Source organism: Myotis yumanensis, unplaced genomic scaffold, assembly GCF_028538775.1.
Source record: "Myotis yumanensis isolate MYYU_CA2020_CCGP unplaced genomic scaffold, mMyoYum1.0.hap1 SCAF_3, whole genome shotgun sequence".
Lineage (NCBI taxonomy): Eukaryota > Metazoa > Chordata > Mammalia > Chiroptera > Vespertilionidae > Myotis > Myotis yumanensis.
In genome coordinates this window covers 165,210,967-165,234,054 of record NW_027223754.1, presented here as the reverse complement: position 1 = coordinate 165,234,054, position 23,088 = coordinate 165,210,967, and the positions used below count along the sequence as shown (strand labels likewise).

The window sequence follows — 23,088 nt, the reverse complement described above, 5'->3', positions numbered from 1 at the left end:
ATTCGTGCACTAGGCCTCTCGTACCTTCATAAGGACTTGCAAGGCCAGGTTCTAAATTAGAATTTTTGGAATCCTTAGAGTTCTATACTAGAAAATAGCAGCCCCAGCCCCTGGCTCTTGCCTGACCCTCCTTCCCTTCTGATTTTGCCTCTGTCCTGCATTGAGAGAGCCTTAGACAGGGTCCTGTGGACACCCTAACTTGTTCTCACACCTCTTGCTGTAAAGAGCTGTCTTTGACTACCCTTCAGGCCTAGGGATGCCCACACAGTCAGTAAGGCCTGGCTGGGGAGAGGAGATCCAAGGAAGAAGCTGGTACAAGCCCACAAAGCGAGTTGGGCAGGCAATTCCAGGGCCCCAGGTGTTCGGGATATGGCATATAGGGGGGTAAGTGGTCTTTGGATGGGCATATCCCCTTGAACTGACCCTGTGGGGAAGGACCCAGCCAAAAAGGAAGTTTAAATACCTGAAAATGGAGAGAGGGTTCTGCTTTTAACAAATCTTATACAATTATTTGACTCTCTAAAATAGGTGTCTATGTATTCTAAGAAGTACTTCGTAGAAGAAAAGAAAAGCTTTATAAAAATAAAATCTGATAATAAAAGTTTGTGCAACCTCTGAACCTTCTGCTATGCCTAGAGGTCTCAATAATACAGTTTGAAAACCACAGGACTGCTCCCTCATGTGAGGCCATCTAGGTGTTGGGATGAAAACCACAGCGACGTTTCTCTCTACAATGGCCCCCAGAACGAATCCCTCTTCCTGTCCTCCCATCCCTCACCTTTAATTGAGGACACCTACTTCCTGCTGGTTGTTTTCCTACTTCTCCCCTGCGGGGCTCTGGCCTCCTTGCAAGCAGGGACCCAGCTGAGTTCGTTGCCTCTGCAGCACCTAGCACAGTGCCAGACAGAGGACAGGCTCAGCCACGTGTTGATGGACAAAGGAAAAAGGAAGCATCTGTACCCGGGCTTGGAGGGAAGGTGTTTGCCTTTCTGCACAGGTATGCCTGGAGCCCTGACACCTCCGGCATATTCGTTAAATAGCTATGGGTTACAATTCCCTTATCTTAACACCACCGCATTTATCTCACATCTTTAATACCCATAAAGGACTGGGTCCCTGCTGCAAATCTCAAAAGTAACTTCGGGATCACGTGAGAAGCACGTGTCTGCCCCGTGACCGCAGGGAGTTTGGCGGGTGGAGGAGCTGTTTTGTTCTGTTTTTCCATTTCTGTTGGCTCAGTGCCGGGAACTGTGCCTGACACCTATCAGGTGCTCAATAAGTAGTTGTTGGGTGAATTAAAGAATTAAAACGTATTAAAAATAACTACGCATGGGATGGAAACACGCTTTGTGAAGTGGAAAGATACACTTATATTCGGAATAAATACTTCGGTTCAGGCCCTCGTCCTGGGAGCGAGCGCATGGGACCCAGCCGCCCCGAGCGCCTTGTGTGGCGGCCGCGCCAGCCGAGCCGCGAAGGCCGGGAAGCGGCGGGCCGAGGCGTGGCGGCGGCTGGAGCGCAGGGCGGGAAGGAGAAGCGCCGTCGGCGCGCTCACAGCCGCCCGCGCCCCGGAGCGCCCGCGCCCCGGAGCTCCGGCCGCCTGGTGCGGTCGGGCGTCGGCGCAGGGGCGGTCAGTCGGAGCGCCGAGCAGGTGCGGCCGCCTCCAGAGGGCGGCGCTGGGCCCGCGCGGGGCGGGGCCGGCCTCTCCGCGCCGGGGGGCGGGGCCGAGCCGGGCGCTCCGGGCCGGTGCGGGGCCCGGCTGGTCGACGGGAGCGCCCGGAGCCCCGGCCACCAAGGGGTGCGACCCCCTCCTGGTCCCGCCTTCCCGGCCGAGGTCTGGCCAATCAGAGAGGCTTTTACTAGCGGGTGGGCGCAGCCGGCTCAGCTGCTCCGAGGCCCCGGCATGGTAACGTTCTCGTGCGGGGGTGGAGGGGCCCGGGCGGTTCCACAGCGCCCCCCGCGCCCCGGGCCGGGGCCAGGGGGGCGGGGAGGCCGCCGGGGGTACGCGGGGCCCCGAGGGAGGGCCAGGGACTTGAGGGATGAGGGCGAGGAGCCCGGGAGGGAGAAGGGGGTCGGGGACTTGGGGAGAAGGGGTGGGAAAGGCCATGATGGAGATGGCGGGAGGGGGCTGTGAGGGGAATGGGCATTGCGGGACTGGGTGAGGGGACAAGGACGGAGTGGAGGGTGGGTTTGCGGAGAACGGTCGGGAAAGAAGATGGGGAGCAGGAGGTGTGGGAACTGCGGGAGCCCCCGTTTCTCCTGGGGTACTGGCGTGCGACATGCCCCTCCCCAGACTCGGTGCGAGTCCCCTTCCGAGACCCGCTCGCGCCCTCTCCGCCTCCTGGGCGAGGAGGGGGCCGTCTCCTGAGCAGCGAGGCCCGGCCCCGCCCGGGCGGGGTGCCCACGGAACAGGGGAGCAGAGGCCCGGGGTCCCCGCCCTGGCTCTGCCCTCGACTCCCTGCAACAACTCGTGTGACCTTGGGCAAGTCACTACTTTGCTGTGGGCCTCAGGTTTCCTGTCGATGGAAAAAAGGGAGATGGTTCGGAATGACAGCCACATCTCTTTCAGCCGCACCTTGGAGTGGCTCCTGAGGAGAGGTTTCGGGAGAATGGGCTCTAAGACGCGGGGAGACAAAAGGATGAAGATGGAGGCCGGCCTTTCGCCGGGGCTGCGAGAGTCCCCCGGGGGGTGGGGGATGGGGGCCGCAGCCCTCGAGCGAGTGAGGCGGGCGGACCGCCCGGGCCGCATCCTGTCGGAGGGATGGAGGCCTCTCCCACCTCACCCAGAAAGAGGGAGGCCAGGAGTAGCATTTTCCTCAGAGGGAGAATAAGATGGCAGGCTAGACGGCAGCCATGGAAGATAGATGCTAGGAGAGCAGCATCTTCGCGAGCAGGAGGCGTGCTGCGGGTTCGGGAGAGCGGGGCGAGGATGGTCGGGGACAGGGAGGGAAGGTCAGGCTGCTGGGCGGTTGGGGAAGGGCAGCTGTGGCCGGACCGCGTGCTGGTGGTCGGCGGGTCCCGGCCTCCGTGATGCTCTTCTCTCGGGTGATGACCGCCTCTTTCCGAGAGAGGAGCCTTTCAGACTTCATTTACCCACACACAGCCCTGCCAGGAGCGAGGCAGACCGGGCTACCGCGGGACCTTCCAGCTGTGCCTGAGGGTTTCAGGGTTGTGTGAGGACTGGGGAAGAAGACAGGACGATACCTGAAACCTCTATGATTTTATTAACCAATGTCACCCCAGTAAATTCAATTAAAAAAAAGAAAAGAAGTGAACATACAAAACACACCAGTGAATCTGAAAGAAATGCCTGTGGCACCATCATTCTTGCTGGAAGTGTTTTGAAGTATTTGAAAGCACAGACTTTGGGGTCACCTGCCTCTGCCATTTAATCTCTTTGAACCTCAGTTTCTTTATAAAATGGGGATAAGAACCTCTAAGATGGTTGTGAGGATTAAATGTTTGTCATGGTATTTGGCTCATAACAAGCACTCAATAAATATTAGCTATTAGCTGCTACCATTCCCTTTTTTTTAAATCCTCACCTGAGAATATTTTTCCAGTGGTTTTTTAGAGGGAATAGAAGGGAGAGAGAAAGAAACATTGATCACATCAATTGGTTGTCTCTTGCATGCACCCCAACCAGCGCCTATACCCTGACCAAGGTCCGCAGGGAGCCTGCATCCCAGGTACATGATGTTTCCATCTTTCTCGTGCCCCCTGCTGGGGACTGAGCGGGCAACTTGGCCCAAATGGGGAATGGAACCCTCGAACCCTCCGACGCTCTAACCACTGAGAAAACCAGTCAGGGCAATCATTTCCTCTTTCCATTCTTTCTCTGCTCTTGTCCTTTTTTCCTTTTGTTCTTGAATCTTCAATTCTGAGATGTCCCTTAGATGTGGAGAATGAGAAGAATTGATTGCATCTGAGGGGGGAGGGTTTCCACTGGTCCAAGTGAACACATTATGATCAGATGATCAGTTGCCTTGCATCTCTCCCCGGCCCACAAATGTGTTTTTGTTCCAAGGAAGACATAGGATCGCTTCTCTTTCAGCCCCCTTTTCTGTACCTCTTTCTCACATGAGTTACTTCAGATTCTCACCCAGAAGTGTAATAAGATCCAAAGTTGTGCAGGCACTGCAGCAAAAGAGATAGGAGAAGGGGTGTTTAGGAAAGAAAGTATAGACATCGCACAGGGGAGCTTAGCAAAGGGAGGGCTTTGGAAGTTCCATAGGAATTTATGTTCATGCTATTGCTCTATCCAGAAACAGGCCAGTGTCTGGATCCTTGCCAGGGATCTCCATTCCAAGTTAAAGATGGTCATATACACTTAGTTTTTCATTATTTAGGTTTTTCCAAGCCAATAATTTGACTCCAGTTCCCTTTCCACAGCCACACAGATCTCTGCCAGGCTGCCTCCCATCACAGTCAACCTTTACCCAGAAAATTTATATAAAGGTACCTGGGCACATTGTGTGGGTGTGGGTATACACACACACACACACACACACACACACACACACACACACACACACATATATACACACACACATGCCTATTTTTAGAATATTCCAGTATGCAAAAATCTAATAAGGTTAAGGATGAGTCTGCGTTTTATCACAGCACTTTGTATGCAGGGCCCTGCCTAGACACTCAGAGGAGGCTTAAAAAGAGAAAACTCAATCTCTGAATGTAGGGAAACCCCACCCAAGTAGGGCAACAGGCAGTCCCAGGATCCTAAGGCAGCTTGAGGTGAGAAAGTGTGGCGTGAAGAAACACCCAATATCTACAGAGTAGCATGTTGCTTGGTGCAAAGTAGTGCAGCATTTATCCTGAGGGGACACAGTAGATAGGAGTGTGTGTATGTGTGAAGAGTAGTCATAAAGGTAACCCGAAGGAGGTGACTATTGGATCATCTTGAACAAGGTGAGGGACAAAGTGGAATAAAAGAAACACATGGGGTAATTTGTGTGTAAAGGAGAGGAGGGAAGCCATTGAGGGAAGTCAGGAGGAACCAAGAAGAGTTATGGCATGGGCCTTGTTGAAAGATTTTGAATGTTACATTAGAGATTCTGTAGGGTGGGCAATAGAGACCCACCACTGGTTATCAAGCAAGAAAATGTTGGATCCTTGCTGATTTAACTACATGGGTTTCAGGGGAAATGCTGGAGTGAAAAAACAGACCTGCTTCCTGTGGCAGGGACTGTGCTTTTAAGGGAGTAGGGCTGGAAGGCAGATTCGATCTAGTCCTGGCTCTGTCCCTAACCAGCTGTAGGAATTATTATTCCCCTAGTTTTCTCATCTGAAAAAAGGGGGCTACCTTGGGTGGTTGCCAGAGTCCCCTCTCCATCTCTGACATCCTGTGTTCCCTGAATAACTACTAGGCCTTACCAATGACTTTGTTTTGTGGGACTTGTCAAGACCATTCAGTCATTAAGGCAATATTTGTTAGCACCTACTGTGTGTCAATAGCAGGTAGTGAGGAAAATTCAATGGGGATAGGATATTGGGATGAGCAAAAGCAGATAAAGTCTGCCCCTTAGAGTTTTCAGCCTAGTGAGGCAGCAAGCAGATATTTCATTGATTCCAAGACTCACAATCTAACATTTCTGAAGGCAGATGCATCTTAAAATCAATGGAGTAGCACGATTTAATTGGCAGGCATTTGTTTTTTGTTAATGCCACATAATAGTAAATCAGAATTCTACAAATAACTGTAAAATTCCAGTGGATAATTGCTGATGGGAAAGGTATATGGTGTACAAGCATGTAAAGGAGGGTACTGACTGGTCTGCTGGGTTGGAGGAAGACTTTTTTGAGGAAATGATGGCTGATAGATGTGAAAGATATGTAGTTGAGATGTGTGGGGTTGGTGGGGAGATTACCTCATGCAAAGGTAGGTGCCTGAGGTGGAGAATTGAGAGAAGGTGAGTGTGACTGGGGCACAGACCCAGGAGCTCAGCATGGGTGAGTCTGACAAAGTAGTTGGGAGCAAATCTGTTATAGCCTCCCAGGTCTGAGGTAGAAGTTTTGGTCTTTACACTAAGAACAGTGGGAAGCCATTGAAGAGTTTTAAGTAGGGAAGTAACATGGTCTGAGGAGCATTTAAAAATATATATTTTTATTAATTTTGGAGAGGGAGAGAGATAGAAACAATGATAGAGAATCATTGATCGGCTGCCCCCTGCACGCCCCCCACTGGGGATCGAGCCCAAAACCCGGGCATGTGCCCTTGACCGGAATCAAACCCAGACCCTTTAGTCCCGCAGGCCAATGCTCTATCCACTGAGCCAAACTGGTAGGGCCTGAGGTGCATTTTGATGAGCTCATTATGGCTGCAGATTAGAGTGAGAGACCCAATGAAAGGGTTGGTAGGCATGGAGGAGGAAATGGAGAAGAGTAGATGGATTCCAGAAATCTTTAGGAGGTAAAATTAATAGGACTCAGCGATGTATTGAGAAGAAAGAGGGAGGTGTGGAGAGAGACACTCATATTTCTAATCTTGGACAACGGGGGCACCAGTCTCTGACATGGGCAACAAACCACTGGAGCCTGGTAGGACCCACAAAGATAGTTACACAGCATTTGGGAAGGTAGAGTGGATCCTAAGGCAGCTTGAGGTGGGAAAGTGTGACACAAATAATTCGATTTCTTCCCATATGATTAGTTTCTGACTTCCCATGCTAAGGAAAGTATCGGGGCAAGAGCAGGTATGATACAGGACTAGAGGAGTTGAACACTGAGAAAAGGTGATTCAAGTTGGAGTAGTTTGGCTTACCCCCTTCTCTCCTTAGGACAAGAGGGGCAGGAAGAGAGGAGGCACAGATATTGGTAAAGGTAGAGATTAGGAAGTATTTTTAAAAGCTGAGATTTCTTAGGCAGATGGCTTGATCTGCCTTGGAAGCAAAGAAGAGTCCCGGCCTGCGTGGCTCAGTGGTTGAGCATTGACCTATGAACCAGATCATGGTTTGATTCCCAGTTAGAGAACATGCCCGGGTTATGGGCTTGATACCCAGTATGGTGCGTGAGGGAGGCAGCTGATCAATGATTCTCTCTCATCGTTGTTTCTATCTCTCCCCTTCCTCTCTGAAATCAATTTAAAAAAACCACGCTATTAAATCTTTTTTAAAAACGAGAAAGCTACATTAAAAATAAGTAAATGAAAAGAAAAAGATAGTCCAGAGGCCAAAGGGACAGTGAGCACTATGCAGGACTCTGGTGCCTTCCTTTAAAAAAAAAAAAAGCTGAGATTTCTCAACAAAGGAATAATTAATTGGGCAGCAGCAAGGTGGCCGTTGGATCACCTTTCCCTGGGTCTCTTCCCTGGCCCCCCCCCCCCCTCCTTTCAAGCAAAGAGGAGGAATGGCAGGGCCTTTTGGCTGCATTTCCACACCTCAGTTTACTCAAAGTTTTTTTGAATGGGTGACATAGTCATATGATTGCATATTTAAAAGTTACAAAAGGGCATATAGTGATAAATCTCCTTTCCACCTCAGTCCCCCTCCCACCAATTTGTCATCTTTTGTTTCCGATTTTTATACAAGTGATAAAACTTTGCAACACTTTGCTTCTCCCCCCATTTGTTAATATATCTTAGAGGTTGTTTCATATCAAGACAATGAGCTTCTTCATTTTTTATGCCTGCATAGTATTCCATTTTATCTTTGTAATTTCGTAGTTCCGTATTGGTAGATATTTAGGCTGATTCTAATCTTTCGTTTTTACAAATAATGCTGAAATGGAAATCTTGTGTAGACATCATTTTGGCCATCTGGGCCCTTATCTGTAGGATGAATATTTAGAATTGGAAGGTTCTATATAGAGAGTATTTGTTCACTCACTTGTCATTCATCTATCCAGTATTTATTGAGTGCCCATTATGTGCCAGATATTCTTGCAGGTTCCAGGAATCCAACTTTCAACAAGTCAGACATGATCCCTGCCCTTGTGGAATGTTATTACCCTCTATTAAAGGGAAACAAAAAAGGAGACCAGACAGAGAATAAATTGGGAGGATCTGCTTTAAATAGAGTCAGGAAGACTTCTTAGAGTAAGTGATATTTAAGCTGAGAACTAAAGGATGGGACATGGCCAACCATTAGGTGTAGGATGGGGAAGCCTAGGCTATTCAGAGCCTCACCCAGAGGCGAGGAGTTCAGGATCTGTAGGGGATCATACTGGGGCTAGCGTAGAGGTGGAAGTGAAAAGACCCCGGTAGTGTGAGGGCAGGGTGGGCTGTCTATCTCTTTCATACTCCTTATCTGTATTTTAAAAATATGCCACATAAGTCAGGGGAGGAGGAGTACAGCTAAAGAGATGAAGGAGGTGATTGGGAGTGGAAGATATCAAAGAATGAGTGACTAAAGATGAGGCCAGATAGGGGAGGCGTCTGGTAGTAGAGGAGAGTTAGGGAGACTAGTACTTATGAAGGACTATTTATTATTTGTGTTTAGAGGGCTCTGTACCTGGCTCAATTCAGGTGGGGAAACAGGAAAAGAGGCCACTTCCTTCCTGGATATTTTATGAATGAGAGGCCACAGTTTAACTGGTCTGAGGGAGGCACAGCTTTGCCTGCAAGCAGGAGAGTGGATGAAATGCCTTGGGCAGAGCCAGTCTGCCTGTAGTACAGCCTCCAACCTTTCTGTGGCTTTAGCAAAATGGAAACTTCTAAATTAAAGATGACATTGAAGGGACTCAGCCAGCTGGCTCTGGGCTGGTGGAAGAGAGAGCAGACATATCCAGGGCTCAGAGCTGGGAGTGGGCAGGAAGTTGGTCTTGGAGACTCTTTCTCTGAAGTTTATGCTCCTTTTTTATCCTCACCCCTCTGTTTCCCTTTTGCAAACGCCCATCTCTTTGCCTATCCTGGGTCCTATGACTTTTCTCTCCCTCAACAGTCGGTTCCCGATTCTGGTCCCCGGCCCCCAGCAGCGCCTGCCCCCTTCCCACCGGGGCCCCCCATGATGCCACCACCCTTCGTAAGTTTTATGTCTTTCCCTGGGCTTGGCTTTTCCAGCCTGCACCCTTTAATTCCCCTGTCCCTAGCACTGCTGCACGGTTTTCATGTAAAAAAACTCTTTTCTGCTAACCTTGGAAGAGGGATGGTTTTGTTGGGTTATTGGGGTGGGAGATGCTGCTGTTCAGCTCTCCATTCGTAAAGTTGACAGTTCCTCCTTTGTCTTTTTGTCCTGGGGACATACTGGGGCTAGCGTAGAGGTGGAAGTGAAAAGACCCCGGTAGTGTGAGGGCAGGGTGGGCTGTCTGTCTCTTTCACTTCTCCTTATCTGTCTTTTAAAAATATGCCACATAAGTCAGGCTGGAGTAGCAACTGATGGTCATTGAATTGGAGAAAAAGGGGTGGGAGGCAGGGAACTAGGGATTTGGGTACCTGGACACATGCCTTTTGGCCCTGCATCTGAGAAGGCTCTTTGAGGAGAGTTGCTAAAGAAATGGAGCCTTCCAGCTGCAGTCTGGTGTTGGTTATACTTTTCTTTTCCTTCTCCCTTCCTTACCTCTCAAGAAGCTGTGTGCTTGCCTGTTAGACCCAGAGGACCCCCCAGTTACCAGTCTTTCTCAGTGGTGAGGAGGGTGGCAGTTTCATACTTGGTGCTTAGCAAGCTAAACTTTGGAATTGCCTCAGAGCCAGGGTGGAAGGTTCAGGTGAGAGATAAGTGGATGTTTTCTGCCAGAACCAAGGCAGTGTCTTCTCTGCTCAGCATCTCTTCTTTTCCTCATTTCCAGATGCCCCCTCCAGGAATCCCTCCGCCCTTCCCTCCGATGGGGCTACCGCCCATGAGTCAGAGACCACCAGCCATCCCCCCCATGCCACCTGGCATCATGCCCCCAATGCTACCACCAATGGGGTCACCACCACCACTCACACAGGTAATCCTCTCCTCTACACCAGGACCTCAGAAAACCTGTCAGTTTATCTGGGGATGGAGATGAGAGTTGGGGATCTGGACTTCAGGAACTGGGGAGGGAAGGTAGGGAGCATTGGGACAGGCCAATGTGGATTTGTCTGCTGAGTGACTGGAAAAAAACTCTCAGGCTAGGCTAGAAGCCCATAATCCCTCAGGGGATTGCCTGAGGAGGTGCCCATGTGAAGATCATGAACACAACAGAATCTCTTAGGTCCCTGCCAAGCCTGTGCCTGCCCCCACCTCAGTAGCTGGTTTTTGTCTTTATATCCATAGATACCAGGAATGGTTCCTCCCATGATGCCAGGAATGCTGATGCCTGCAGTGCCTATCACCGCAGCGGTAAGCACTGGGGCCAGCAGGAAGCAGCTCTGCATTACAGCACTGTGGGGGTCTGACTTGGAGTTCAGGGATATGGCCTCCATTCTTTCTCTCTTCTCATCGGGTCCATCCTGGTCCCTGTCAGCATTCCCCACACTTGAGTCCTCTCCAGCCATGTACTTAGCTCTTCTGTTTCTCACTCTTCCCCAAAGGCATGTACATTCTCTGTTGTTATTCGCCATTGTGTCCATCTCCCTTAAGGAACACACTCATGCCAGACACTGCTTGACCTCACAGAGCTAGCACTGTGGACACTTAAATACAGTCCCTCTTCATGTCTTTTTAGTCTCTGGAGAAAACAACAGCACTTGAGGATCTCGCTGTACCTTCTTGTGCTGTTGCTCAGTGTAATAGCGTCTGGGTAGGATGTAGAATTTGGCATCCACTGTGGAAGGGATGGGTCTCAAGAAAATACTCTCCCTTGAGGAAAACGAAGAAAGGAGTCGCTGTGTGATTCCCCCTGGGGATCCTAGAGCCACCACCCGGGAGGGTGGGGCAAGCATGTTAGGTAGCAGGACACATGGATCTTGGCCTGGCCTGCTTCTCGATCCCCCATGGCCTGGGTCCTGGGGGCCACTGGGCTTGGCCCCAACCCTTCCCCCTCCTCTTTCTTCGGCAGACGGCTCCAGGTGTGGACACCGCCAGCTGTGAGTCTTCTGGGGGCCTGCTCCCCCCAGGCTCGGAGGTCGGGGGGTACAGGGGAGAGGGGACTAGAGTCCACCCTGGATCATGCCTGTTGGGATGCCAGGGAGCCTGGGATGTTGATGGGACCAGGGGATATATATTGGGGATGGAGTAAGGGAGGAATAGATGGGGATAAGATGCAGGTTGAAGCAAGGATTTAGTATCTTTCCTTTGGCTTCTTTTCTAGCTGCTGTGGCTGGGACAGGCCCTCTGGTGAGTTCTTCCAACTCAGGGATCTCTGGGTAGAAAGGTTGAAAGTGGGGGGCTAATGGTTTAGTCTTTGGGGTGAGAAGAAGCTTTGGGAAAGGGGCCTTGACCACCATTCTGTGCCCCCCCCTCCCCCAGAGGGCCCTATGGAGTGAGCATGTAGCCCCTGATGGGCGCATCTACTACTACAATGCTGACGACAAGCAGTCCGTGTGGGAGAAGCCCAGCGTGCTCAAGTCCAAGGCGGAGGTCCTGAGCTGGGCTTTCTGGCCCTTCCTTTCAGCTGCCCTGACCCTTCCAAGTGCTTGATCTCCCCTGAGTCTATAAACCATACACATTATAGTTCCTCTGATCCCAAGATCCCTGGCAACCCCAACCTCCCTAGGATCTCAGGAAGTCCATCTTGCCCCATGTTGAGCCAGGCCAGGTGGTAGCTAAAAACTCCTGGGTCCCTCTACTCACTGCATCCCCTTAGTTCCATCAGCCCACTGATGTCGTCTGACCCATCTTCTTACAGCTGCTGCTGTCCCAGAGTCCCTGGAAAGAGTACAAGTCGGACACAGGGAAACCTTACTACTATAACAACCAGAGTAAGGAGTCCCGCTGGACCCGGCCGAAGGACCTGGATGACCTCGAGGGTGAGGATGGTGGGCCTGGATAGGGGCCTGTGGAGGGTGGCCCTTGCTACCCTGTGACCGTGTATTTTTCCCATTGCAGCTCTAGTCAAACAAGAGGCTGTAGGGTAAGTAACTTGCTCATCTTGCCCACCTATCCATCCATACTTGGGGCCACCTGAGGGGTGGGACTGGACTCTCTCCCCATGATCCCTGCTCTGTGGAAGGAAGAGCAAATGCTCAGTCTCCTTGTGGAGTGGTTCACTCTGTCCCCAGTCCTTCTCAGAATAGAGTTCTGCCAGCCCTTGACCACCTCTCCCTGCTCCATTCTGGATTCTGCCCTTCCGGCTCGCCTGCAGGAAACAGCAGCAGCAGCCCCAGACACTACAGACACAGCCTCCTCAGCCACAGCCTGAGCCCCCACCTGCGCCTCCTGGCCCCACCCCACTGCCTATGAGCCTCCTAGAACCTGAGCCAGGTGGGAATGAAGATTGCGATGTGTCAGATGCTGTCCAGCCCCTGGAGCAGGGGTTCCTGCAGCAGCCAGAGGAGGGCCCCAGCAGGTGAGGCTGTCCCCACAGCATTCTGGATGCTGGCCTCAGGTTGCCAACCTGGTTCAACCTTTTACCTCTACTAGGCCTCTTGGGAAGGATCTGGGGATCTGGGCATGACCTCTAAAAGGCAGAAAAGGGCTGCCCTAGGGAACAAGAAGGGGGCGGCTTGCTGTTGATCACCGAGGGCACTGAAATCTACGGGGGCTGGGGGATGTGGTGGCTGAGTCTCCTTTGCTTCCCCAGTTCTGCTGCACAGCATCAGCCACCACAACAGGAGGAAGAGGAATCAAAGCTAGAACCAGAGAGGTCTGGCCTCAGTTGGAGTAACCGTGAGAAGGCAAAGCAGGCCTTTAAGGAGCTGCTGAGGGACAAGGTACGGGAGATGGGGCTCCCAGGGTAGGCCTGGAGGGAGCTGGAGGGGGCCAGGCTCTGTGACACCCACCTGCTCCATTCCAGGCTGTCCCCTCCAATGCCTCATGGGAACAGGCCATGAAGATGGTGGTCACCGACCCCCGTTACAGGTAGGCCTGGGCAGAGGGAGCCAGGCCTTCAGATCCTGTTCATGAGAGCAGCTGGGTCAGGGACTCCCTGAGAAACCCCAGCTCGATACTTGGGCTCCAAGGGGCCAGGGTCAGGAGAGTGGTAGATGAGTGAAGGTTCAAGTGGAAGAGAAGCTATCGAGGACCTCCAGGAGGGAAAGGTGTCTGACATGAGACATTCAATAAATGTTTGTCAAATTGAAGTGATTTGAATTAATTGGGGGAAGCGGGGAGGTTAGGGCAGATCCCTGACTGCAATTTGAGCTCCCAAAGCATCAGGGCCCGACATTATCAGTGTCCTGGAACCCTCTCTTCCCCTCACTACCTCTCACCCTTCCCTACATCCCTGACATTTTTCTTGCCTCCCTGTACCCTGGAGCCCCTGCAGCCTGCTGTGCCCATGCATAGACCCCTCACACAGGTCTGTGGAGACCTGTTCCCAGTGTGCCATGTATGAGCCACAGGGTGGCTCAGGCTGACTCCTCTATTCCCACCCAGTGCCTTGCCCAAATTGAGTGAGAAAAAGCAGGCATTTAATGCCTACAAGGCGCAGCGGGAGAAGGAGGAGAAGGAAGAGGCGCGACTGAGGGCCAAGGAGGCCAAGCAGACCTTGCAGCACTTCCTGGAGCAGCATGAGCGCATGACCTCCACCACCCGCTACCGGTCAGGGGCCTGGGCTGGGGCAGGGCTGGGGGACCCTGAGACCACATGTACCCAGGGCCTCTGGTCTCTGCCTGCCTACCCACAGCTCATGTGCTCCACAGGCGGGCGGAACAGACCTTTGGGGAGCTGGAGGTCTGGGCTGTGGTCCCCGAGAGGGATCGAAAAGAGGTTTATGATGATGTCCTCTTCTTCCTGGCCAAGAAGGAGAAGGTAATAGTCACTGGGCTGTTTCCATCAGCTTCAGTCTCATCTTAGAGTCTTCATGTCTTTGCTCCTTATGGACCAGGGTCATTAATTTCTCCGATGCCCCAGGGTCCTAGCTCCTTACTCTGAAGCTGACGTAGCACTTGCACATCCCTTCATTTCTGCTCTGGGCCTACAACCCGGGGCATGGGAGGACAGGAAGGACTCTCTGAGGGGTTGATCTGTAACCTGTGCTCCTTCCCCTTTGTGGGGACATGAAAACCTTGCATCTGGCCCTCCTAGGGTTCCCTAGCTACCTTCTTTTCCCCAAAATCCTCCTCTGCCCAGGACCACTTAAGTACTTCGGCCTGCCCTGCCTCTCCAGGAACAGGCCAAGCAGCTCCGGCGCCGCAATATCCAGGCCCTGAAGAGCATCCTGGATGGGATGAGTAGCGTCAACTTCCAAACCACATGGTCCCAAGCCCAGCAGTACCTCATGGATAACCCCAGCTTTGCTCAGGACCATCAGCTTCAGAGTGAGCCCGGGCCTCCACTCCCACCTGTCCCTTCCCCTTTCGTCATTGACCTGGGTCCCCAGAGCCTATTTCACACATCTCACCTGTACCTCCTGTCCTCCCGGACATCTAGGAGTCCCCAGCACTCAGTCCCTGGACTCTGGAGATGCCAGAATGCTCAGGTTACCCTCTCCCTCCGGGGTCCACTGTTGATCTAGAGATGTGTGTCCTTGGAGGAAGAACTTGGGATAGAAATCAGAAGACCTGGAGATGAGGACTGTTATAGCTGATGTGAATTGTCTTAAATTGTCATGGCACTGTGGGCATTAACTAGTCACAGGTGTTACGATAAGCTGCTGTTGGCCTGTAATCACTGGCAATATCAGAAATACACTTTCTGAAGTTGGATCACAGCCTGATTGATTCCCAGTTCCATAAACTGTGAAGCCTTAGATCCTAAGAGAACTGATTTCATAAACATGATGACTTTGGTAACTAAATTTACAAGAGCTGAATTCTTGCTGATTTTTTTCTTATGCAATTAATGATTCCTCCTCAAGAACAACTGTTCCAGTACTCCCTCCCACAGAGCCCGGTTATCACATTGCCCCACCATCCTGGCTGTCCCCAGCACCTACGGGGGCGGCATCCTCAAAGCAGTGGGGCTGTGGGGAACCGAGAAGGTATGCCACTGGTGTAACACCTGCTGAGCCTCCTTTCTATGGTTAGACATGGACAAGGAAGATGCGCTGATCTGCTTTGAGGAGCACATCCGAGCTTTGGAGAGGGAGGAGGAGGAGGAGCGGGAGCGGGCCCGGCTTAGGGAGCGGCGCCAGCAACGCAAGAACCGGGAGGCCTTCCAGGTATCTTTGCCGCCCCCTGGAACAGAGCTCAACTCTGCCCCGGGCCATATCAGGCCCACTGTTTTGTCTGCCCAGCTCTGTTCTGTCTCCACAAGACCGCTTTATGCCTGTAGGTTTCCTATGCTGTGTCCCCTTAACTTGGCTTTGCTCCTTTAGGGAGATGAGATGTATGCACCACCTAGAAACTGTCAGCAGAGAGTACCCTAAAGGCAGCTTGGCAGCCAGGGGAAGCCAGACAGGCATAGCTTATCCTCCAGGTTGGAGGTGGCAAATGTGGTGGTAGTGGCTGTAACACAAAGCGAAGTTGAAGCCAAGTCAGGAAGATGGTGCTGCAGGCCAGTTTTGTGTCTTTGCCTCCCAGCCTGGCTCACTCCCATGTTTTAGTCTGTCCCTCTCTGTATTTACATTCTTCCCTTTCCCATTGCTCTCTGCCTCCCCATCTGTGTCTCTTCATCTCTGCCTCCCTGGCCTGCATTTCTTCAATCTGGATTGTCCCTGCCTCTCCTGCCATCTCCTGTCTTCCTCCTTTGGCTCCACCTTCCTCCCTGTCTCACTCTCCCTATAACTGGCCTTTCCCTGCACAGACCTTCCTGGATGAGCTGCATGAGACAGGGCAGCTGCACTCTATGTCCACCTGGATGGAACTGTACCCAGCGGTCAGTACTGATGTCCGCTTTGCCAACATGCTGGGCCAGCCGGGTAAGACAGCTGGGCTCCCCTTCTCTGGCCTGGCTTCCTGCCCTGCCAGCCTCTCTGCACCCCCACTCCCGGGTCCTGACCCGACCCTCAGGCCTTGGGAAGCTGCCACCGCCAGGCCCCCCACCCTCCCTCCCCCCGCAGGCTCCACCCCTCTGGACTTGTTCAAGTTCTATGTGGAGGAGTTGAAGGCACGATTCCATGATGAGAAGAAGATCATTAAGGACATCCTTAAGGTGAGGGAGGCCTGGGGTTGTGATGGATGCAGACTGGGTACAGGGCACGTTCCAGACAGGACTCCCTGATAAGTCCTGTTTTGCAGGAGCATTGCAGCTCAGTTCAGTAGATATCTACTGTGATCCCTTATGTGGCCTGGGGACACAGAAATGAATAAGATACCATTTCTGCCTATAAGGAGCTCATGGCCTAATAGGAAGATAGATGTGACAACTGTTATACAGAGGGACAAGTGTTATTACAGAGACAAGAATCAGAAGAATAGGCATTTAAAATGCACTTTTAAGAACAACTAGGTGGAAGAGGGTGGAGGTCCTGGGCATAAGGAACTGCAGGTGCAAAGGCGAGGGGTGGACAGGGTTTGAGGAACAGGAAGCATAGTTAATCAAAGCCCACAGACAGGTTCCTTCTGGTCTGCCAGTGTTTTAGAAAAGTTTGGAATTTTTGCTAACTTTTTAAGATCAACAGGTTGCACATCTTCAGCTTCTTTTGGAAATTTGGATTGTTTAGTAGCACTGGACTGGTTTTGCAAGGCATTCAGTGGACTCCAGCTGAGATGCCACTGTCTCTTAGAAGGGGTATGGCATCCTTAGTGTCACTCCCTGTCAGGCAGCGAGTTCAGTCGACATTTACCATCGCACATACACTTTACTTTTCTTATACTGAAGAAATAGTTCTGAATATCCATGTCTATCGAAGGTGGATAAGTGAGTGATGGACTATGAGAGCCTTGTGTTTCTGATGAAGAAAACAGAGAAAGCATACTTAGTGGAAGTGAAGGACATTCTGATGCATTTGAGGAGGCAATAGGCATAGCTGTTAGGAGCATGACTGAAGGCAGACTACCTGGGGTAAAAGTCCAGCTTAACCACTTACTAGTTGTGTGACTGTGGGCGGATTATTTAACCTTTCTGAGCCTCAGCTTCCTCATCTGAAAAATGGGCGTTTTCTACCAAAGCATACCTAATTACGAAGGGCAGTAACTTGGTACTTGAGGTGAGAAAGATCTGAGAATAAAGCTAGAAATGCCCCACTGCACACTCAACATTTCATGTGTTTTGCCTTATAAATTCATGCAGGTATTACATTTTAATACTGTGTTGCTTCTCTAATTAATATAAACAATATTTTAAAATTACTGACCTTAAGTAAGACATACCATATTGTCCTGTGGCTTCCTCTGTTTCTCTGGAACCACATGTCCCAGTTTGGAAGTAGAGCCCTCTGTGTAAATTCCTTGACTGCTAAAATTTGGATTTTTATTTTGTAAGTACTGGGGAGCCGAGGAATGATCTGATCAGATGACGCCTTGGAAAAGCCCTGGTGAGAGTGTAGCGTAGTACCTCTCAGACTGTGTTGTATCCTTAGGAATAGGATAGTACCTGAAGCCTCAGGATACTAAAAGTGATAGTGGCAAGTAATTAAAATAAAATCTGGGCTTGAGTCATCTTCTCCTAACTCCCCCCGAGACCACTGCTCTGCTGTCTGAGCCATGTGATAGGAAAGTGTGAGCAGCCCTGGATTCTCAAGGCCGGGTCAGAGGTGTGGGAGGTGAGCAGGGAGAGCAGTCAGGAGGCTACTATAGGGATCTAGGTGGGAATTGAGCTCAGGCAGGGCACTGGAGGTGGCAGGTGAGAGAATGGTAGTGTTCCAGCTCTTTGAGACTCCCTAGGTTTCCTCAGAGGTGCCTTGGGACAAACATGGGGGTAAGGGAGGATGGAATGGTATGCTCTGTCCTCTACTTACATGTACAGCAGCCTCTCTTTTATACATCGAGGTTCTGTATAAGATTTTTATTGAAAAAAATGTTTCTGCTGTTAAAAAAATGAAAGTTTAAAATAGTAGGATAGTCACCCAGAAGTAAAATTGACAGATGTGTGTGTGTGGAATTAAGGGTAAGGAATAAGTGAGGCGAGAGGGGATGATGGCACCATTGGTAAGGATTAAGCAGGAAGAACAGGGCTGGAGAAAATAAGAATTTCATTTGAGAAATTATTCTTAAAAACAACCTTGGGGCCAGAAGGAATAAACTAAGCACCATATATTAAATAGAATCTATAATATTAAAAGCATAATATGCTAATTAGACCAGATGTCCTTCCGCATGAAGCCGGGGCTGCGAGGAAAACCTGGGTCCTGGATGCCAGAGGGAAGCCGGTGCCAGCAGCCAGTGGAAGGAAGGCCTACTCTTGCACAAATTTTGTGCATCGGGCCTCTAGTAATCATATAAAGTAGAAATCTAGTCCCAGGAGAGCTAAATTTTATTGGATGCTTAACTTTTAGTACAAGTGCTCTGGTACTACTGACAGGCCTGTAGAGGCCTATCACTGAGTTCCATCTCTCCACACCTCTGGAGAAAGAAGCTGCTTTAGGCACTTCCTCTTCCCCTTTTGGGATTCTGCCTACAGAAGGTTGACAAGCCCAGGAGGCCCTGTGGCCATTCACCAATCAGAGAGGCTGTGGTGGTGCCTCACCCCAGAGGATAATGCAGAGAACCCCAAACTTGGAGCAGCTGGGAGATATGCGGGGAGGAGTGGAGAGGTGCTCGTGAGAAATGAATTTTCTTAGGACCTGCTGAATTTGAAGTGCCTATGAAATACCCAATCTAGTATGGGTCTGAAAATGAGAGAGATGGAGAATGAGATTGAAAAGACTAAGTGCTGTTCTCAGGTGCATACGTGCCTGCAAGAGATACAGTAAAAGGGGTCAGAGAGACAGGAGGGGACCTTGGAGGGGAGCATTAAAGAAGTGAACAGCAGAGGTGCTGAGGACCAAATGAGCAAGGACAGAGAAGGGGCCCTCTTAGGACATGAACAACCTTTGGGAGAGCAGTGTCCATGAAGAGGGTGGAGTGGGTGCAGCACAAGCTTTAAGAGTTAGGTAACTCCTGGCTGTTTATTGGTTGAGACCTCTGCAAGTTATATAATGGCTCTGAACCTCAGTGTCCTTGTCTGTAAAATGGGGATAATTTTATGTGCATGGATGTGAGAATTTAATAACATTTGTATTGTCTTGCTTATGGTAGGCTCAATAAATGTTTATTCATTTTCCTTTGTGCTACATTTAAATATTTTGAAACAAAGGAAAAGAAGCAGGTTGTTAAGCTTTAGGAAGGGTGGGAAGAAGTTCCAGGTTAAGTGAGGTGTGTGTGATGGAAGGAGTCAGTGAAGAGGTGAGATTGAAGCGTTCAGTTTCCTAAGAGAGAGATTGGTATGTTTGAGAAGGACTGGAGAGTGAGAGTTGAAGAAGTCCTCTTGGAAGAAGCAAGAAGAGTATGCCTTTGCCATCGGCAGCAAGTTAGAGCTGTGTGGAGAGAGAGGAAGGGACGTTGGGCCTGTGCCCCAGCTGGAGAGCCAGACTTCAAACCAAGTTGTCTTGGGCCAAGTGAGATAACTTTCCTAAGTCTCTGTGTTGTGAATCTTAGATGAGAATCACAGAGCCTGACTTATGGTGCTTTGAGAATGTGAGGTGTTTGGGAGTTGCACACCTGATGGCCTCTGTTTCTCCTGTGGGTCAAGTGATCTATGTGGGTGTCGTGCCTACAAGTATGGGCTTTGGTGTTAGAAAGACCTGGGGTACAGCTCTCATTCAGCCATATACTTATTAGCTATTTGCCTTTGGGCAAATGCTCTGGTTTCTCTAAACCTTGGTTTCTCCTTCTGCATAAAATTAAGAGACTAGGATTCAGTGCATAAATTTAGAAAGGTGAGGATTAAATGAGAGGCGTATGAAGCACTCAGCATGGTAGCTAGTACTAGTAAGCACTCAATAAATACAGCCCAAGAGTGGGACCAGCAGAGGTTGACTGAGAATGCAAGGAACTTACTGAGCAGCAGGAGGGCCCAGAGGGGGCCCAAGCTTTAAGCCAAAGGCACAAAGATCTAATTGTGAGTCTACCGCCATGAACATGCCCCATCTCATCTGATATTGGAAGCAGGGTCGAGCCTGGGTAGTGCTTGAATGGGAGACCACCTGGGAATACCAGGTCTATAGACTTTCAAAAAAAGAAAAAGAACTAATTATGAGGAACTCAGGCATTAATCAGTAGGCACGGCACACACACACCCTGCTTCCTGTCAACCTTCCCCATGTGATCCAACCCTCTAGTTCCTTGTGACAACCACAGCAAGGCTAGGCGTGGGGCTTAGTCATTAGGTGGTGAAGACTTGGGCAATGTGGTTTCTGGATGCACCCTAGTCCTGTGGATCTCTTGGGATGGGGACTTCTTGAGCATCCTGTGGTTGGACCTCTCTGCCTGCCCTGGAGGTGCCCTTGCTTCATGCGCTGCTGTGCCCACAGGACCGGGGCTTCTGTGTGGAAGTGAACACAGCCTTTGAGGACTTCGCCCACGTCATAAGCTTTGACAAGAGGGCTGCTGCGCTGGACGCAGGCAACATCAAGCTGACCTTCAATAGTGTGAGGGGTTGGGCAGGGCGGGGCTGTAGCCAAGGCTTCTGCTGAAACTCATCCCGTGTATTATTTCATTCCTTCTCGCTCACTGCCCCAGTGTAACTATACCCCAATTCAGGGGATGTTAGGAGCCCAGACCCCAACTTCCCACCTCCTAAGGTATGCCTGAATGGGGCCCAGGCATCCACCTCCCTGGGTGACCCTTTACTGTGTGCTTTTTGCCCTCAGCTACTGGAGAAAGCAGAGGCACGGGAGAGAGAGCGGGAGAAGGAGGAGGCACGAAGGCTGCGGCGCAGGGAAGCTGCCTTTCGAAGCATGCTGAGGCAGGCCGTGCCTGCTCTGGAGCTGGGCACTGCTTGGGAAGAGGTCAGGACTGCAGCCTGCCACCACACGCCACCCCCTCAGTCCTGAGGGCAGCGGTGCTTCTCCACCAGTGGGGGCTCACCCCACTCATAATACAGCTGGGGCCAGCTCCGGCTCCCTTCCTTCCTCCGCCCCAGCCCTGCCCTGTGCTCATGGCGGCACCCATGCCGTGCCGGGGCTGGTCTGATCAGCAGTGCTCTCCCGTTCAAGGTCCGTGAGCGCTTTGTGTGCGACTCAGCCTTTGAGCAGATAACCCTGGAGTCGGAGCGGATCCGGCTCTTCCGGGAGTTCCTGCAGGTACTGGAGGTGAGGCAGAGCTTCTGGTCCTCTGCACCTGTCCCAGTTGCTTGAACACCTGAGGGCAGCTCCAGAGACCTCCCCCGCCTTCTTGGGCTCTTTTCCCTGGACATTAAGGAGGGGGAGGTCTTAGGTAACCTGGATAGTCCTGAGGCTAACCCTGGTGCCTTCCTTACCCCTGCCCCTTCCAGACTGAATGCCAGCACCTCCACATGAAAGGCCGGAAGCACGGCAGAAAGGGCAAGAAGCACCATCGCAAGCGTTCCCACTCGCCCTCAGTAAGTGGTGGGTAGAAGGATATGGGTGAGGCTGGACTGTCTTGGGGAAATAACTTTTCTTACTTCCCTCTGTTATCTCCCTGGGAGGGAGATTTGAGGATTCTTTTGGCCTTGGATCCTCCTCTCTGCCCCAATTCCCAGACCAGAGGGCTTCTGGGATGTCGGCCTGACATGTATCTGCTGATTTGCCCAGGGCTCCGAGTCGGAAGAGGAGGAGCTGCCCCCACCATCTCTCCGGCCCCCCAAGCGGAGGCGGCAGAACCCCTCCGAATCTGGCTCTGAGCCCTCTTCCTCACTTGATTCATTTGAAAGTGGGGGTGCTGCCCTTGGAGGACGGGGCTCCCCATCCTCCCGCCTTCTCCTTGGATCAGGTAAGCAGCTGGGAGCTGGAGAAGTTAGCCCAGACTGAGGAGGCCCTGGGAGCCACAGCCCCTGCGGGTGGAGTGGGTTGGGAGGGCTGCACCTGCCGGAGAGGAAGAACTTCCCGTCCCTGGAAGGGAGGAAGCCTGACTGAAGACTTCCTTGGCAGGTCCCTGTCTGAAGAGTGAGCAGACAGATGGACTGTGGCAGAGGAAAGGGTGATCCCTCCCTTCTCCCAGGAACTTAGTGGGGGGTTTCTATCTCCAGATCATGGCCTTCGGAGAGCCAAGAAACCAAAAAAGAAAGCTAAAAAGAGAAGACACAAGTCGGTGCGTAGAGAAGGAACTTCAGCCCAAGGCCCTGCTCTTGTGTGAGATCTCTTCCACCCGCCTCCAGCTGTCCTTCACAGGAACTGAGGGGGCGGGCTCTGGACTCTTACAGAACAGTCCTGAGAGTGTGACAGACCCGGAGGAGAAAGCTGGCAAGGAGAGTGATGAGAAAGAACCAGAACAGGACAAGGACAGGGAGCTCCGGCTGGCTGAGCTCCCTAATCGCTCCCCAGGTTTTGGAATCAAGAAGGAGAAGGTGAGAGGCAGGTGCCGGGTCCCAGCCCAGGCAGCGCTCTGTCCAGGCCTCCATGGCCTTCAGGGGAGGCAGTGGGTGAGCTGTGCCTTTGCTCCCCCAGACGGGCTGGGACACATCAGAAAGTGAGCTGAGTGAGGGTGAGCTGGAAAGGCGGCGGCGGACACTCCTACAGCAGCTGGATGACCACCAGTGAACTGACCAGCGGCTCTGCCTTGGGTCTGTGGCTACTAGGTCACCCTCACCGTCTGCCCCAGACTTCTTCCTTAGTCTGGTCTGTGTCCATTTTTCCTCAAGTAACCCCACTCCCAACACACCATTGCCAGCACCTGCCAAGGTTGCTCATGGTGTTCAACAGTCCCCTACTTCCCGGACAACTAGTGCAGTCCTTGCCCTCGGCCCCACGAGATTGGTGGTGTATGCCACGTGGGATGGGTGGTGCCAGTAGATAGAATGTGAGAAGGGGCCTCCAGGGAAGTGACAGGCTGGTGGACACAGCCTGGGTGGCAGAGGGTGGGGTCCTTACCCTTTAGCATCAGTGCCTGCTCCTGCCTGCACGGGGCCCTGGGGCTCCACCACTCCTTCCTCCAGCCCTGGGACTCTGTGTATGTGTGTTTTGTTTTATAAATAACAATATTTATAACATGGCCAGTGGCTCTTTTGTCTTCATATACTACTGGGGTGGGCTGGGGACTGGGCAGGTGCACCCATGGCCAGCAGGGGGCGCTAGTGCCTAATGGTAGTG

General features: G+C 51.6%; 1 protein-coding gene and 1 long non-coding RNA gene across 10 annotated transcripts; one reads left to right on the top strand and one right to left on the bottom strand.

Annotated features, from left to right (window-relative positions):
* The first annotated feature begins 1,766 nt into the window (after positions 1-1,766).
* On the top strand, positions 1,767-22,990 carry PRPF40B (pre-mRNA processing factor 40 homolog B). 9 transcript variants are annotated; one of them, XM_070410290.1, is made up of 25 exons: positions 1,768-1,906; positions 8,895-8,975; positions 9,739-9,882; positions 10,194-10,259; positions 10,918-10,945; positions 11,170-11,195; positions 11,328-11,438; positions 11,707-11,827; positions 11,907-11,931; positions 12,163-12,366; positions 12,601-12,730; positions 12,814-12,878; positions 13,395-13,559; positions 13,661-13,769; positions 14,128-14,278; positions 14,987-15,120; positions 15,705-16,052; positions 20,353-20,469; positions 20,692-20,829; positions 21,037-21,132; positions 21,315-21,401; positions 21,595-21,772; positions 22,029-22,090; positions 22,203-22,346; positions 22,447-22,990. In XM_070410290.1, the coding sequence occupies exons 1-25, from the start codon at positions 1,904-1,906 to the stop codon at positions 22,537-22,539; spliced, it is 2,826 nt and encodes a 941-aa protein (XP_070266391.1). In that variant the 5' UTR covers positions 1,768-1,903; the 3' UTR covers positions 22,540-22,990. The 9 variants fall into 9 exon arrangements, with proteins under 9 accessions (XP_070266393.1, XP_070266391.1, XP_070266386.1 ...); XM_070410289.1 differs by lacking the exon at positions 1,768-1,906 and having other exon boundaries at positions 2,958-8,975; positions 15,705-15,819; positions 15,961-16,052; XM_070410292.1 differs by lacking the exon at positions 8,895-8,975 and having other exon boundaries at positions 1,767-1,906.
* Positions 3,218-15,899, bottom strand: LOC139007159 (uncharacterized). Its single transcript, XR_011470832.1, has 3 exons — positions 14,362-15,899; positions 13,676-13,751; positions 3,218-4,137 (listed from the first exon to the last, which is right to left on the bottom strand). It is a non-coding gene; the product is annotated as an uncharacterized lncRNA (long non-coding RNA).
* Positions 22,991-23,088: the final 98 nt, after the last annotated feature.

What these genes read in the sequence shown, in the direction of transcription:
- PRPF40B (XM_070410283.1), top strand. Translation starts at nt 8,658, where the DNA reads ATGGAAACTTCTAAATTAAAGATGACATTGAAGGGACTCAGCCAGCTG. An exon ending in GTCACCGACCCCCGTTACAG is followed by an intron (nt 12,879 to 13,394) that starts GTAGGCCTGGGC and finishes ATTCCCACCCAG; the next exon opens with TGCCTTGCCCAAATTGAGTG. An exon ending in AAAAGAGAAGACACAAGTCG is followed by an intron (nt 22,091 to 22,202) that starts GTGCGTAGAGAA and finishes GGACTCTTACAG; the next exon opens with AACAGTCCTGAGAGTGTGAC.